General features: G+C 52.4%; 1 protein-coding gene and 1 pseudogene across 8 annotated transcripts in view; both read left to right on the top strand.

Moving 5' to 3' along the window:
* The window catches only part of ADGRL1 (adhesion G protein-coupled receptor L1), a 58,967-nt gene extending 53,540 nt beyond the window's left edge, over positions 1 to 5,427 (top strand). For 5 of the 8 annotated variants that reach the window (XM_063658715.1, XM_063658714.1, XM_063658712.1 and 2 more), the window contains 5 exons: positions 245 to 373; positions 544 to 640; positions 720 to 848; positions 935 to 1,024; positions 1,543 to 5,427. In XM_063658715.1, coding sequence (XP_063514785.1) covers positions 245 to 373; positions 544 to 640; positions 720 to 848; positions 935 to 1,024; positions 1,543 to 2,285 — 1,188 coding nt within the window. In that variant the 3' untranslated portion in view covers positions 2,286 to 5,427. The remainder of the gene's footprint in view (positions 1 to 244; positions 374 to 543; positions 641 to 719; positions 849 to 934; positions 1,025 to 1,542) is intronic. The other 3 variants (XM_063658718.1, XM_054461734.2, XM_063658717.1) reach the window with 1 other exon arrangement.
* On the top strand, positions 3,703 to 5,427 carry LOC129019357 (uncharacterized; annotated as a pseudogene).
* Positions 5,428 to 13,423: the final 7,996 nt, after the last annotated feature.

The raw sequence follows: 13,423 nt of genomic DNA, 5'->3' as shown, positions 1-13,423 counted from the left end.
TGTCAGAGGAGGTGGAGAAGAGGATGGGCCTGAGTAAGAAGAGAGTGAAAACTGATCAGCTGGCTATTGGGGGACAGGGGACATTAAGGTTTCTGTGGCCTGCAAGTCGCTGAACAGGGAAAGATAGTCATTGGAAGCTCAGTCTCCGGCCTCCCAAGGCTGCCTGTCTTGTGACCAGCCCTGTGGGAGACTGGATCACAGAGGAGGCCAGTGTCCCGACTAGCTGACTGTCCTCACCTCCCAGGTGCACAAGGAGTACAGCAAGTGCCTGCGTCACTCCTACTGCTGCATCCGCTCCCCACCCGGGGGCACTCACGGATCCCTCAAGACCTCAGCCATGCGAAGCAACACCCGCTACTACACAGGGACCCAGGTATCGGGCCAGACAGGGCTCCCTGGGGCTGAATGTTGGAACCTGGAGCCTGAGAGGTGGGGAGTGGCTTGGCCTGGGTTTCTGATCGTGATGATCGGGTGAGGAGTCTCAGAAAGACGCCAGAGGGTGGGTGGCCCAAGGACCCCTTCACATCTGGGTTGTGTTCCCAGAGCCGAATTCGGAGGATGTGGAATGACACTGTGAGGAAGCAGACGGAGTCCTCCTTCATGGCGGGTGACATCAACAGCACCCCCACCCTGAACCGAGGTGAGAAGGCATCCCTCTGCCTCTGGCTCCAGTCTCTGGAGGCTCCCGGCCGCCTTGTGACCTCTGATCTCTTGGCCAGGTACCATGGGGAACCACTTGCTGACCAACCCCGTGCTGCAGCCCCGTGGGGGCACCAGTCCCTACAACACCCTCATCGCCGAGTCAGTGGGCTTCAATCCCTCCTCGCCCCCTGTCTTCAACTCCCCAGGTGAGAGCACGGGGGAAGCATCCCAGGTTGGGAAATGGAGGGTTTATGTCCCAAGGGACCTCTGCATGGGATGTTCTCTGCCCCAGAACTGGAGCCTGGACTTGCATTTCGAGCTCATCCTTGCCTTTTCTCTTTTCTCTTCTGGCTGCCACCTGCAGGGAGCTACCGGGAACCCAGTAAGTGTGACTCTTCCCTGGGGATGTTTCTGAGGCTGGGAGAGGGACAGACAGTGGCCTTCTCAGACGGCCTCACTTAAGGAGGAGAACTCGGGATGCCTCCCCATGCCCACATCTCCCCACCCCCTGACACACAGCCTCTGGCAGCTGAATGGAGGATAATGGATGGTGTTCATTGAGTTTGGGCTGTTAAGTGCTGAGGGTCTGAGCACAGGAAAGCGATCCTGTCGCCCAGGCCTCCTCACACTGCTGAGATTCTGAACGTCCAGCTGGGGACAAGATCCTGGGGGAACTGGTCCTTGTCCCCCACCTTTCATCAATACGCTGCTGGGCTGGTGTGTCTACTGCCAGTGAGGGAGAAAGGGAATGTGAGACCAGAGATCCAGGGGGCAGGGGGAAGCCTACGGAAAACCAGCAGGAATCGAGCCCCACTTCTCCACACGGACCACACCCCCTCACTGCCCCCTAGTGCATCCAGGGCCCCTCTTCCACCTGACCAGCCCCTTTCTGCCCTGCAGAGCACCCCTTGGGAGGCCGGGAAGCCTGTGGTATGGACACCCTGCCCCTGAACGGCAACTTCAATAACAGTTACTCCTTGCGAAGTGGGGATTTCCCTCCCGGGGATGGGGGCCCCGAGCCGCCCCGAGGCCGGAACCTAGCCGATGCAGCGGCCTTTGAGAAGATGATCATCTCGGAGCTGGTGCACAACAACCTGCGGGGGAGCAGCAGCGCGGCCAAGGGCCCTCCACCGCCTGAGCCCCCTGTGCCACCTGTGCCGGGGGGCGGGGGCGAGGAGGAGGCGGGCGGGCCCGGGGGTGCTGACCGGGCCGAGATTGAACTTCTCTATAAGGCCCTGGAGGAGCCTCTGCTGCTGCCCCGGGCCCAGTCGGTGCTGTACCAGAGTGATCTGGACGAGTCGGAGAGCTGCACGGCCGAGGACGGCGCCACCAGCCGGCCCCTCTCCTCCCCTCCTGGCCGGGACTCCCTCTATGCCAGCGGGGCCAACCTGCGGGACTCACCCTCCTACCCGGACAGCAGCCCTGAGGGGCCCAGTGAGGCCCTGCCCCCACCCCCTCCCGCACCCCCCGGCCCCCCCGAAATCTACTACACCTCGCGCCCGCCAGCCCTGGTGGCCCGGAATCCCCTGCAGGGCTACTACCAGGTGCGGCGTCCTAGCCATGAGGGCTACCTGGCAGCCCCAGGCCTTGAGGGGCCAGGGCCCGATGGGGACGGGCAGATGCAGCTGGTCACCAGTCTCTGAGGGGACCTCATGGACCAGGGGCTGGTGGCCCAGGCCAGGGAGGGAACCCTGGGCAGGGCTCTGGTGGGAGAGGGAGACAGATGGAGGCAGTTGCTGGTGGGCCACTCTCTCCAGGTGCCCCTCAGCCATGGGCCCTACAGTCCCCTCAGGGGACTCTGACCTGGGGGCCTGAGGTGCCAGGGTTCACAGACAGGGTTTCCCACCAGCCACACGCACCAGCTCTATTTGGGGTAAGTGTAGTGAGGAGGAGCCCAGAGGTCCCCAGGGGAGTGAGGAGGGAGAACTTGGAAGGGTGCAGCCCACTTCCAGACTCTCCCCTCTCCCACCCTTCTACCCTGTGAAGGGAAATGAGGGCTTTAGTTTCCCTGGGCAGGGAGGGGCAGCTTCTGAGGTTGTCAAAGGCCCCCACTGGATCGAACCTGTCAGCTGCTCCTCTCCGCAGCCAGAAATGCTGCCGGCTGCACCCCGAGGGAGCAGTGAGGCAGGACAGATGGACAGATTCCTCCTGCGCTATAATTCCCTGCTCCCTGGAGACTGGGAAAAGGCCACAGGGCCGGGGGACTGGGCAGTGGTGGCTGGTGGTTTAAAGGTTGAACTTTCTCTGAAGCTCCTTTCCCCTTGCTCTTGGTCCCTGCCCCCCAAGCAAACCTGCGCCCTCTGCCTCCCAGTGCACCCAATGACCCCCTCCCTTGGGGCGACTCCTGATGAAGCACAACTCCCCGCAGGGCCCCCAGCCCACAGGGGTGGCCATATTTGGGCAGTTCCCAGTCCTGTGGGCTCGGCTAGCTGGGGAGCAGATTTTGGGTCTGGATCTCCCTGGGGAGTGGGTCCTGGGCTTGGATCTTTCCCTAGGGGGCCCTCTTACTCCTTCCTCTCTCCTCCTCCTCCTTCCCCATTGCTGTAAATATTTCAACGAAATGGAAAAGAAAAAAAAAGACAAAAAAAAAAAAAAAGAAAAGAAAAAAAATCTCATCACTTGAAGCCACCGGGAGCCTGCGGCCCGGGCCAGCCTGGGGTTTCTCCGGAGCAGAGTGCCGCTGCTGGCCTGGCAGCCAGGACTTCTGCGTGTATGTGCATCCCCAGTCCCCGCCGGGGCGGGCGGGTCGCCAGAGCAGCTTTTTACAATCCAGAGACAGAAAACAAAATCTAGATGCAACAGCGAAACAAAGAACCCATTTCCTTCCTGGCACCCATTTCTGTCCCCTCCTTTCCTGCTCCGCCTGCCCAGCATCATCAGCCCTTCTGGGGTGTGTACCTCACTGCCTGCCCCAGGACCAGAGGCCTGTCTCCCCCTTCCCTCCCCACCGGCACAGGGGGGAGACCTCTTCACACCCAAAGATGCTTTGTCAAGATGGCTGCGCTGTCCCTTTGAGTTCCTGCTTCTTGTATATTGCTTTGGGGACTCTAGCCGGGGAAGATGGGGCTGATTTCCCACCTAGAGAGGTTGATGGCGGAAGGAAAATGGGGAGGCACTGGGGTTGTGGAGGGCATGGGTATGGCTGAGGAGGGTGCTGGGAGCGGCAAGGTGGTCTGTCTGGGGGATGGGGAGGGGCAAAGGTGAGAGATCACCTTCCCTCCCCTCCACCTTCCCGCAGGGAAGATGAAGCCAGTTGCCAGGGCTGGGGTCAGGACACCCATGTTCTGGGGGGCTTGACCCCAAATCCCAGACCCTGGAAGCTCCAGGCTCGGGATGTCTCCTGAGCACCTCTCCCGGCCCCTTCCTCTCCAGCCTGTCAGCCCAGCCTCCCCAGCCCCCTCCCCTCAACTCTAGGGGTAGCATAGCCCCAGGCCACCGTAGCCCAGCCCCTGCATTGCCATTTCCCCAGAGGTGGCCCCTCCACCTCTGCTCTGACCTCTCCCCGTCTCTCTGCCCCTCCTTCTTTTCTCACAAGTGCCATGAGTTTTCAAACATCTTCGGGTCTCAGCCTGCTGCTGCCATGAACTTTGTTGGGTTAAGGGGAAGGGGCTCTAGGAAGGAACTGGGGGGAAGGGGACAGGTAGGTGGCTGGAGGGACCCTTTTTGCTGCTAGAAAGCCCCTCCCTTCTCCTGGGGAGCTGGGGCTGGCTTGTCCCCATCAATTAGGGGAGAAGGGGTCAGACCAAAGATGGTGGTTTGTCCCGTGTAAGGGAACAGGTATGGGGAAGAGGTGGGGTTGGGTTCCAACTCTGGCTTTTTCTGGTAGAAAGGCCTAACCCATTACACCAGAAGACCATGGGTGAAGTCTAGATGGGGAGGAGAAGTGAGGCCAGGGACAGTCTTGCCAGACGACTCTGAGGAGGGCAAGGGACAGTTCCATGGCCCTTCCTGGACTGCACTAGGCTGGGAGCTCTGTTGTGTGGAGGGGTGGTCAGAGGTCTGTGAAGGCATGGGCAGGCGAGGAGCCGGCCCGTCCTGGGAAGCAGCCCAGCCTGTGGCTGCCCCCGACACTAGGAGGAGGGCCAGGAGAGTTCCAGGGGGCTGAGGCACAGAGGGAGGCCCACTTCCTCCCTGCCCAGCCTTCCTTGTATCTCTCCAGACTCGGACAATCAAAGGGAGAGAGGGTGTATCAGGTCCTGTTCCAGCCGGCATCGCCTGGTGGCTTCCAGGCCTCAGAGCTGTGTGGCAGGGCCCCCTGCTGGGGCTGGACACCTCTGCAGTCCAGTGCAAAGCCGCCCCCAGAGCCCAGGTGTCCCCCCCACCTAACCAGACCTGGTGCCTTGATGCCCCCACCCCAGCTGGGACGGTACAGAGAAGGGTCTTGGTTTCCTCTCCTACTCCCTTCCTTAGGCTCCTGAACTCATTTGCTCCTAAATCTTGTTCATTCTTTTTCTCTGGATTTTGGTTTCTTTTGGCTCTTTCCCTTGCCTTCCCCTTTCTCTCTCTGTCTCCAACTCTCTTTCCCCATGTCTTTCTCGCTGTCTCTATGTTCCTCTTCTCTCATCCTCAACTTTCTGTCCATTCGGGCCTCCTCCCCACCTCCCACGCCCCTAGCCCCTCCCTCCTTGGTCTCCTTTTCGATATGCCAAACCAATTTTGGGTCGAGTGCATTTAACGAGAACAAAACAAAAGGCTCATAACAACAAGAACGTTTCAGAAAAAAAAAGTTTTAAAAAATTGTTGAGTCAAAAAGTCAAACAATAAAGAAATTAAGATTTCTTGGAATGACAAGAGTGGTGTGACTTCTTGAGCGGGGGAGTAAGAAATGGGTGAATAGCTGGGCTCGGTGGCTCAGGCCTGTAATCCCAGCGTTTTGGGAGGCCGAGGTGGGTGGATCAATTGAGGCCAGGAGTTTGAGACTAGCCTGGTCAACATGGTGAAACCCCATCTCTACTAAAAAGACAAAATCAGCTGGGCGTGGTGGCAAGCACCTGTGGTCCCAGCTACTCAGGAGGCTAAGGCAGGAGAATTGCTTGAACCCGGCCAGGAGGCAGAGGTTGCAGTGAGCCAAGATCGTACCACTGCACTCCAGCCTGGGCTATAGAGTGAAATTCTGTCTCAAAAAAGAAAGAAATGGTTGAGCAGATCTGCACAGGGGCGTCCCCATGGGCTCTGGTCTGCACTCGAGCATTCAGAACCCCTGGCAGAGGCCTGGCAATTATAGAATCATTCACGTTTGTGAGACCTTGGTAAGTTCCTGGGCCTGGTGGAGCATTTCATGTGCAGTTTCTCTGAATCCTCACAAAATCCTCCCGGATGGAGACAGCGATTAAAGTTCCATTTTACAGATGGGGAAACTGAGGCTTACAGCCCTCAGATGCATGCCCAAGTCTCTCTGACCAGGCCACTGTCCCATGCTGTCTCACAGAAGCCCTTCTTGGCCCAGACGTCTGTCCCCAGGCTGTACTAGAGCAGAGCTCAGGAACTTTACACTGTGATGTCTCATTACAATCGCCGTTCCTACACTCCCACACGCTACTGGCAGGGAGCGCTTTCAAACTTGACACATGGTGGAACTGCATCATGTGTATTTCACATTGTCAGTTCACCAACGAACTGCCTGTCCTCAGAGAGAGGAATAACTACTCAAACTACAAGGATCCTTTTCCGGGCCCCTCTGCCTTAAAAAGATACCTGTGTGTAGGATACCACCCACCTCCCCACAGCCACTCCTTCCCAGTCTTCATGGCTGGCTCCTTCTCATCTGACCTCCTAATGATGGGGAACCCAGGGGCTCAGTCTTTAGACCTTTTCTCTCACTCCCTGGAAGGTTTCACCCCATCTCATGGTTTGAAATGCCACCGGGTGGGTGCAGTGGCTCATGCCTGTAATCCCAACACTTTGGGAGGCCGAGGCAGGCAGATCACGAGGTCAGGAGTTCGAGACCAGCCTGGCCAACAAGGTGAAACCCCGTCTCTACTAAAAATACAAAAATTAGTTGGGCGTGGTGGCAAGCGCTTGTAGTCCCAGCTACTCAGGAGGCTGAGGCAGGAGAATCGCTGGAACCCAGGAGGCGGAGGTTGCAGTGAGCCGAGATCGCACCACTGCACTCCAGCCTGGGCGACAGAGCGAGACTCCATCAGAAGAAAGAAAAGAAAGAAGAGAAGAGAAGAGAAAGGAAAGAAAGGAAAGAGAAAGGAAGAAAGAAAGAGAAAGGAAAGAAGAAAAAGGAAAAGGAAAGAAAGAAAAAAAGAAAGAAAGAAAGAAAGAAATGCTACCTATACACTGATCACTCCCAAACATAGCTCTCCAGCCTGAACTCCTACCTGAGCTCCAGATTTACATATATTCACCTACCTACCCCATCTCTCTCCCTGGTATCTGGTAGGATCTCAAACTAACCTGTCCTAAACTGAGACCCTGGCCTCTCCCACCCCCATCTCTACCACTGCCACCACTGTAGTTCTTCTCACGTGAGGCTTTGAGGCTTCCTCACCTCAACTAAAAGTGAGTCCATCCATCCCTTGATTCAAGCTAAGGACCTTGGAGCTTCTCTTGAACTCATCTTGTTTGATACCCCACATCTAATTTGACAGTAAATGCAATGGTGGCTCTAACTTCTAAATATCCAGAATTAATTAGTTCTCACCCATCTTTCACCAGAGCCACTACAACAGTCCCCTAAATATTATAGCTCCTTTGTCCCTCTTCAGGTTTTTCTCAACACAGACACCAGAGTGATCTTGGTAAACATATTTTGTCCCTCCTCAGCTCAAAACTCTCCAATGCTCTCCTATCTCACCCAAAACACAGGTCAAGGTCAACACAATGGCCTACAGGCCCTCCAACCTCACCCCCTGGCTTCCTCCCTACCTTCCCTCCACTCGCTGGGCTCAAACACGCAGGCACCCTCTTGCCTGCCTCAGGGCCTTTGCACCGACTGTTCTCTCTGCTGGCTTGGGCCCCCTCCCCCATCCCCATACCCACAGAGTTGACTTCCTCTCCTGCAGAGTTTATGAAAATGAAATCCTGCTTCCCAGAAGGCCTTCCCAAGCCACTCCAGAACTTCCTAATCTGTGCCTTGCTCTGTCTTCATAGTACTACTGGCTAGCAATTACATTTTGCTTATTTGTTTATTATCTGCCTCTTGGCTAGAATGTAAGATCTGGAAACGCAAGGGTTCTTGATCTGAGCCTAGTACAGCATCTGGCACACAGGCGATCTGTAAATATCTGTTAAAGAATAAGAGCTGAATTCAGCACAAGACCCAAAGTGAGCACAAGATGAGAGTTAAGGGCGATGGAAGCTCTTCAATGAGGATAAAGAAATATATTAAAAAAAAAAAAAAAAAGAATGATGGAAATTGTATCTGCCATTCCCTCAGCTGGTTCAGCTTCACTGTGTGATGCTAAGGTTTTAATTCAGCATGGCTCCAAAAACCTAAGATCAGTATTTCCTCTGGTGCCCAGCTGAAGAAGAGGTAATCTGTTCTCACACTGGAGGATGAAATGAATCTACTAGACTTTCTGAGAGATGCACTGTGGGCAAGCGTGCGGACTTTTAAGAGCAGATAATTGTAGCCAGGCACAGTGGCTCATGCCTGTATTCCCAACACTTTGGGAGGCCGAGGTGGGCAGATCGCTTGAGGCCAGGAGTTCGAGACCAGCCTGGCCAACATGGCGAAACTCTACTAAAACTACAAAAATTAGCTGAACGTGGTGGTGCACGTCTGTAATCCCAGTTGTTCAGGAGGCTGAGACAGGAGAATTGCTTGAACCCCAAAAGGCAGAGGTTGCAGTGAACCAAGATCACACCACTGCACTCCAGCCTGGATGACAGAGCAACATTACGTCTCAAAAAAAAAAAAAAAAAAGAGTAGCTAATTTTAACTATATGTGATTTGACCTCATGCTCTGACTTGAAATCGAATCCCGCATACAATGAGAGTCAAATATGACCAGTCCTTCTGTGTCTTTTACTCTCCCCTTCACTACACACAACATAAACCCACTGTGCCTGACTGGACGCGGTGGCTCACGCCTGTAATCCCAACACTTTGGAGGTCAAGGCGGGCAGATGACCTGAGGTCAGGAATTCAAGACCAGCCTGGCCAACATGGCAAAACTCCGTCTCTACTAAAAGAAAAAAAAAGAAAAAAAAATTAGCCGGTTGTGGTGGCGGGCGCCTGTAGTCCCAGGTACTCGGGAGGCTGAGGCAGGAGAATTGCTTGAACCTGGGAGGCAGAGGTTGCAGTGAGCCGAGGTCACGCCACTGCACTCCAGCCTGGCGACAGAGTGAGACTCTGTCTCAAAAATAAAAATAAACCTGCTGTGCCTCACAACCTCTGACCCTCAGGTAGTTGTTAGTGGCACCCATTCATCTGCCTGTGCCCAGGGACGGTACATTTATGCTGAAATGTATCATTTCAAAGCTCTTTCCTACATTTTATCTCATTTAATTCTCAGAATATATGTTTTGTTTGTTTGTTTTTGAGACAGTCTCACTCTGTTGCCCAGACTGGAATGCAGTGGCGCAATCTCAGCTCACTGCAACCTCAGCCTCCCGGGTTCAAGCGATTCTCCTGCCTCAGCCTCCCGAATAGCTGGAATTACAGGCACCCGCCGCCAAGCCCGGCAAATTTTTGTATTTTTAGAAGAGACAGGGTTTAACCATGTTGGCCAGGTTGGTGTCAAATTCCTGACCTCAGGTGATCCGCCCGCCTCGGCCTCCCAAAGTGCTAGGACTACAGGCGTGAGAGACCGGTCCAAAAAGCTACTCGGGAGGCTGAGGCAGGAGAACTGCTTGAACCCGGGAGGCAGAGGTTGCACTGAGCCAAGTTCACACCACTGCACTTCAGCCTGGGCAACAAAGCAAGACTTTGTCTCAAATAATAATAATAATAATAATTTTTAAAAACGCTGAACATCAAAACATTATAAAAATTAAAAGACATCTGGATACGGTGGCTCATGCATGTAATCCCAGCACTTTGGGAGGCTGAGGCGGGCGGATCACCTAAGGTCAGGAGTTTGATACCAGCCTGGCCAACATGGTGAAACCCCATCTATACTAAAAATACAAAAATTAGCCAGGCGTGGGGGCGCATACCTGTAATCCCAGCTACTCGGAAGGCTGAGGCAGGAGAATCGCTTGAACCCGGGAGGCGGCAGTGAGCCGAGATAGTGCCATTGAACTCTAGCTTGGGCAACAAGAGCGAAACTCTGTCTCAAAAATAAAAATAAAAATAAAAGATAAGGACATTGAGCAACAGGAACACTAACGGTGGGAGTGAGAACCAGTACCATCATTCTGAAGAGCAGATTAGCAGTATCTTGAAAAGGTGAATACTTCCGCAACCCCCCGTCCAGCACTTCAACTCCTAGGTTTATCTCCCAGAGTAACTCCTACATGTGTTCAAGGAGACATAGATACCAACACGTACTACAGCACTGTTTGTAATGGTAGAAAACTGAAAACACCCTAAATTTCAACCAAGTGAATTGATAAGTAAACACTGTCCAACAAAACTTTCTGTTCTCATGGAAATGTTTCCTCTCTATGTGCTCTATACACCATGGTGGCCACTAGCCACAGGCTCCTGCTGAACATGTGAAATGTGACTAGTGTGTCTGGGGAAGTGGATTATTTGTTTCGTCTAATTTTAATCTAAATAGCCCCATGTGGCTAGTGGTTACCTTATCAGCACAGCTGTATAGCAGTGAAACTAAGTGAATTAGAACTACACATGTTTCCACATAGATAAATCTCAAAAGCATCACACTGGGTAAAAAAAAGCAAGTTTCAGAAGGCAGGACCCAGTGCCACCTTAGTGCCAGCTCTGTCAGGATACACCCAGTATGATCCTGCTATCAGAGGTCCCCAAGACCACCCTGAGGTTCAATGACTCACTAGGAGTCGTCACAGGATTTTGCTTGGAAGTGTAGGTATGGCTGTGATTTATGATAGTGAAGAGACACAAGGCACAATCAGCAAAGGGAAAAGGTGCAGGAGCTGAAGTCCAGAGGAAACCAGGACAAACTTCTAAGAGTCCTCTCCTAGTGGAGCCACACAGGACTCCATCAATTCCTACCGCCAAGTATGACAGCACAAGGGATATGCAGTCTACCAGGGAAGCTCATTACTCAGTGACCAGAGTTGTACTTGGGGGTGGTCGTGTACCAAAATGCCAGACTCCAGAAGGAGAGCAGGTGTTCAACATGAACCACATTGTTGGTGGAAACAGTTTAGGCACTCATCATTTGGGGAACAGCAGGAACCCTCCTGAAATCCAAGTTCCTAGATATCAGCCAAGAGCCAATCTTGCAAACAGGTCTTTCTAAGGATAGCAGTCTCAGGCCTGCTACGTTAACTCTAAATTGCGCAGACACCATTTATATAAAAAGTATAGAACATGACAAACAATACTATATATTGTTTAAAGATACACGCCTATATGCACAGAAGACTGTAAACACCAAATTCAGGGTTGCGGTTACATTTGAGGAAAGAGGAAGAGGAATGGGTTTGATGTAGGGGTATAAGGCCCTTCAGTTGCATCTCTAATGTTTTAGCTCTTAAGCTGGGTAACAGTATTTTGCTATAGCACTTCTTATACTTTCTCGAGCATGTGTGCACCTGAAGTATTACACAAGAATGAAGACGTATCTGCTTATTACTATATGCTACTAACAGTTCAGTCTTTTGTTTATTTTTAGACAGGGTCTCGCTCTGTTCCCTAGCTAGGCTGGAGTGCAGTGGTGGGATCTTGGTTCTCTGCAACCTCTGCCCCCAGGGCTCAAGCAATCCTCTCACCTCAGCTTCCTGAGTAGCTGGGACCACAGGCACATGCCACCACACCCGGCTAATTTTTTTGTTTTGTAGAGACAGGGTTTTGCTATGTTGCCCAGGCTGGTCTCGAACTCCTGAGGTCAAGCAATCCACCCGCCTCAGCCTCCCAAAGTGCTGGGATTACAGGCGTGAGCCACTGTACCTGGCTGGTTCATGTTTATTGAGTACTTTTCACATCCCAGGTACTATGCTAAACCCACCCTTTACATAGATTTATTCTTTTTTTTTTTTTTTTTTTTTTGAGACGGAATCTTCCTCTGTCACCAGGCTGGAGTGCAGTGGCGCAATCTCGGCTCACTGCAACCTCCACCTCCCAGGTTCAAGCAATTCCCCTGCCTCAGCCTCCCAAGTAGCTAGGACTACAGGCACGTACCATCACGGCTGGCTAATTTTTTGTGTTTTAGTAGAGACAGGTTTTAATCATGTTGGCCAGGATGGTCTCGATCTCCTGACCTGGTGATCCGCCCAACTCGGCCTCCCAGAGTGCGTAACCACTGCGCCCAGCCAGATTTATTCTTTTTAAAAAATTGATTGAAGACTTTCTATGAGCCACGTCCTGTGCTAAGCTCTGGAAGTACAACACTGAGAGGTGAGTGTGAGCTAGGCGAGATCTCTTCTCACAACCAGCTTTCAATCTACTGAGGGATGATGAGATAATAAGCACAATTTAAAACCAAAATAAGTAGAAATTCTTTTTTTCTTTTTAAGATGGAATCTCTCTCAGTTGCCCAGGCTTGAGTGCAGTGGCGTGATCTTGGCTCACTGCAGCCTCTGCCTCCCCAGTTCAAGCAATTTTTCTGCCTCCTGAGCAGCTGGGACTACAAAAGCACGTGCCACCAGGCCCAGCTAATTTTTTTTATTTTTTATTTTTTTGTATTTTTTTTTTTTTTTAGTAGAAATGAGGTTTTGCCATGTTGGCCAGGCTGATCTCGAACTTCTGACCTCAAGTGACCGGCCCGCCTTGGCCTCCTAAAGTGCTGGGATTACAGGTATGAGCCACCATGCCCACCCGAAAATAAGTACAAATTCTGATATGTGTTGCTAAGATCATAAAACTGGGTGATGTGATTAAGAAAAAGCTACTTTATTTATTTTTTTGAGATGGAGTCTTGCTCTGTCACCCAGGCTGGATTGCAGAGGCACGATCTCAGCTCACTGCAACCTCTGCCTCTCAGATTCAAGCGATTCACCTGCCTCAGCCTCCCAAGTAGCTGGAACTACAGGCGCATGCCACCACGCCAGGCTAATTTTTTGTATTTTTAGTAGAGATGGGGTTTCACCATGTTAGCCAGGATGGTCTCGATCTCCTGACCTCGTGATCCGCCCGCCTTGGCCTCCCAAAGTGCTGGGATGACAGGCATGAGCCACCGCGCCCGGCCAAGAAAGCGCTACTTTAAATAGGGTACTTTGGGAAGTCTTCTTTCAGAGGACATTTGAGCTGAACCACAAGCGAAGAGAATGAGACAGCCATGCAATTATCTGGAGGAAGCACATTCCAGGCAGAGGGAACTGCAAGTGCAAAGCCCTGTGGCAGAAATAAGCTGGGTGTGTTGAAAGAAGGGAAATAAAGCCAGCTGGGCTTGAGAGCGGTGACAAGAGGAAGAATGGTAGATGAGGCCTGAGAGGTCAGCTGAGGCCACCACGCAGGGCCGCCTAAGCCATAGGAAAGATCTTAGGTTTCATTCTAAGTAGGATAAGCCTTTGAAGGTTTTAAGCAGAGTAATGACATGATCTGGTTTACAAGTGAAGATCATTCAGCCAGCTGTAAGGAGAATGCAACATAGACAGGGCCACACTCTTCATTAGCGCCACGGAAATAATGCTGGTGGCTCATGAGCTTCTCAGGGGCTACGAAAAGGTCAGGGACAGGGATAAAGGGAAAAAAGTTCCACAATGCAAAGAGAAAACTACGAAGTTGGAATGAATAAATGTT

The sequence above is a fragment of the Pongo pygmaeus genome, chromosome 20 (assembly GCF_028885625.2).
Source record: "Pongo pygmaeus isolate AG05252 chromosome 20, NHGRI_mPonPyg2-v2.0_pri, whole genome shotgun sequence".
Taxonomy (NCBI): domain Eukaryota; kingdom Metazoa; phylum Chordata; class Mammalia; order Primates; family Hominidae; genus Pongo; species Pongo pygmaeus.
This window is presented reverse-complemented; position numbering and strand designations above follow the sequence as displayed.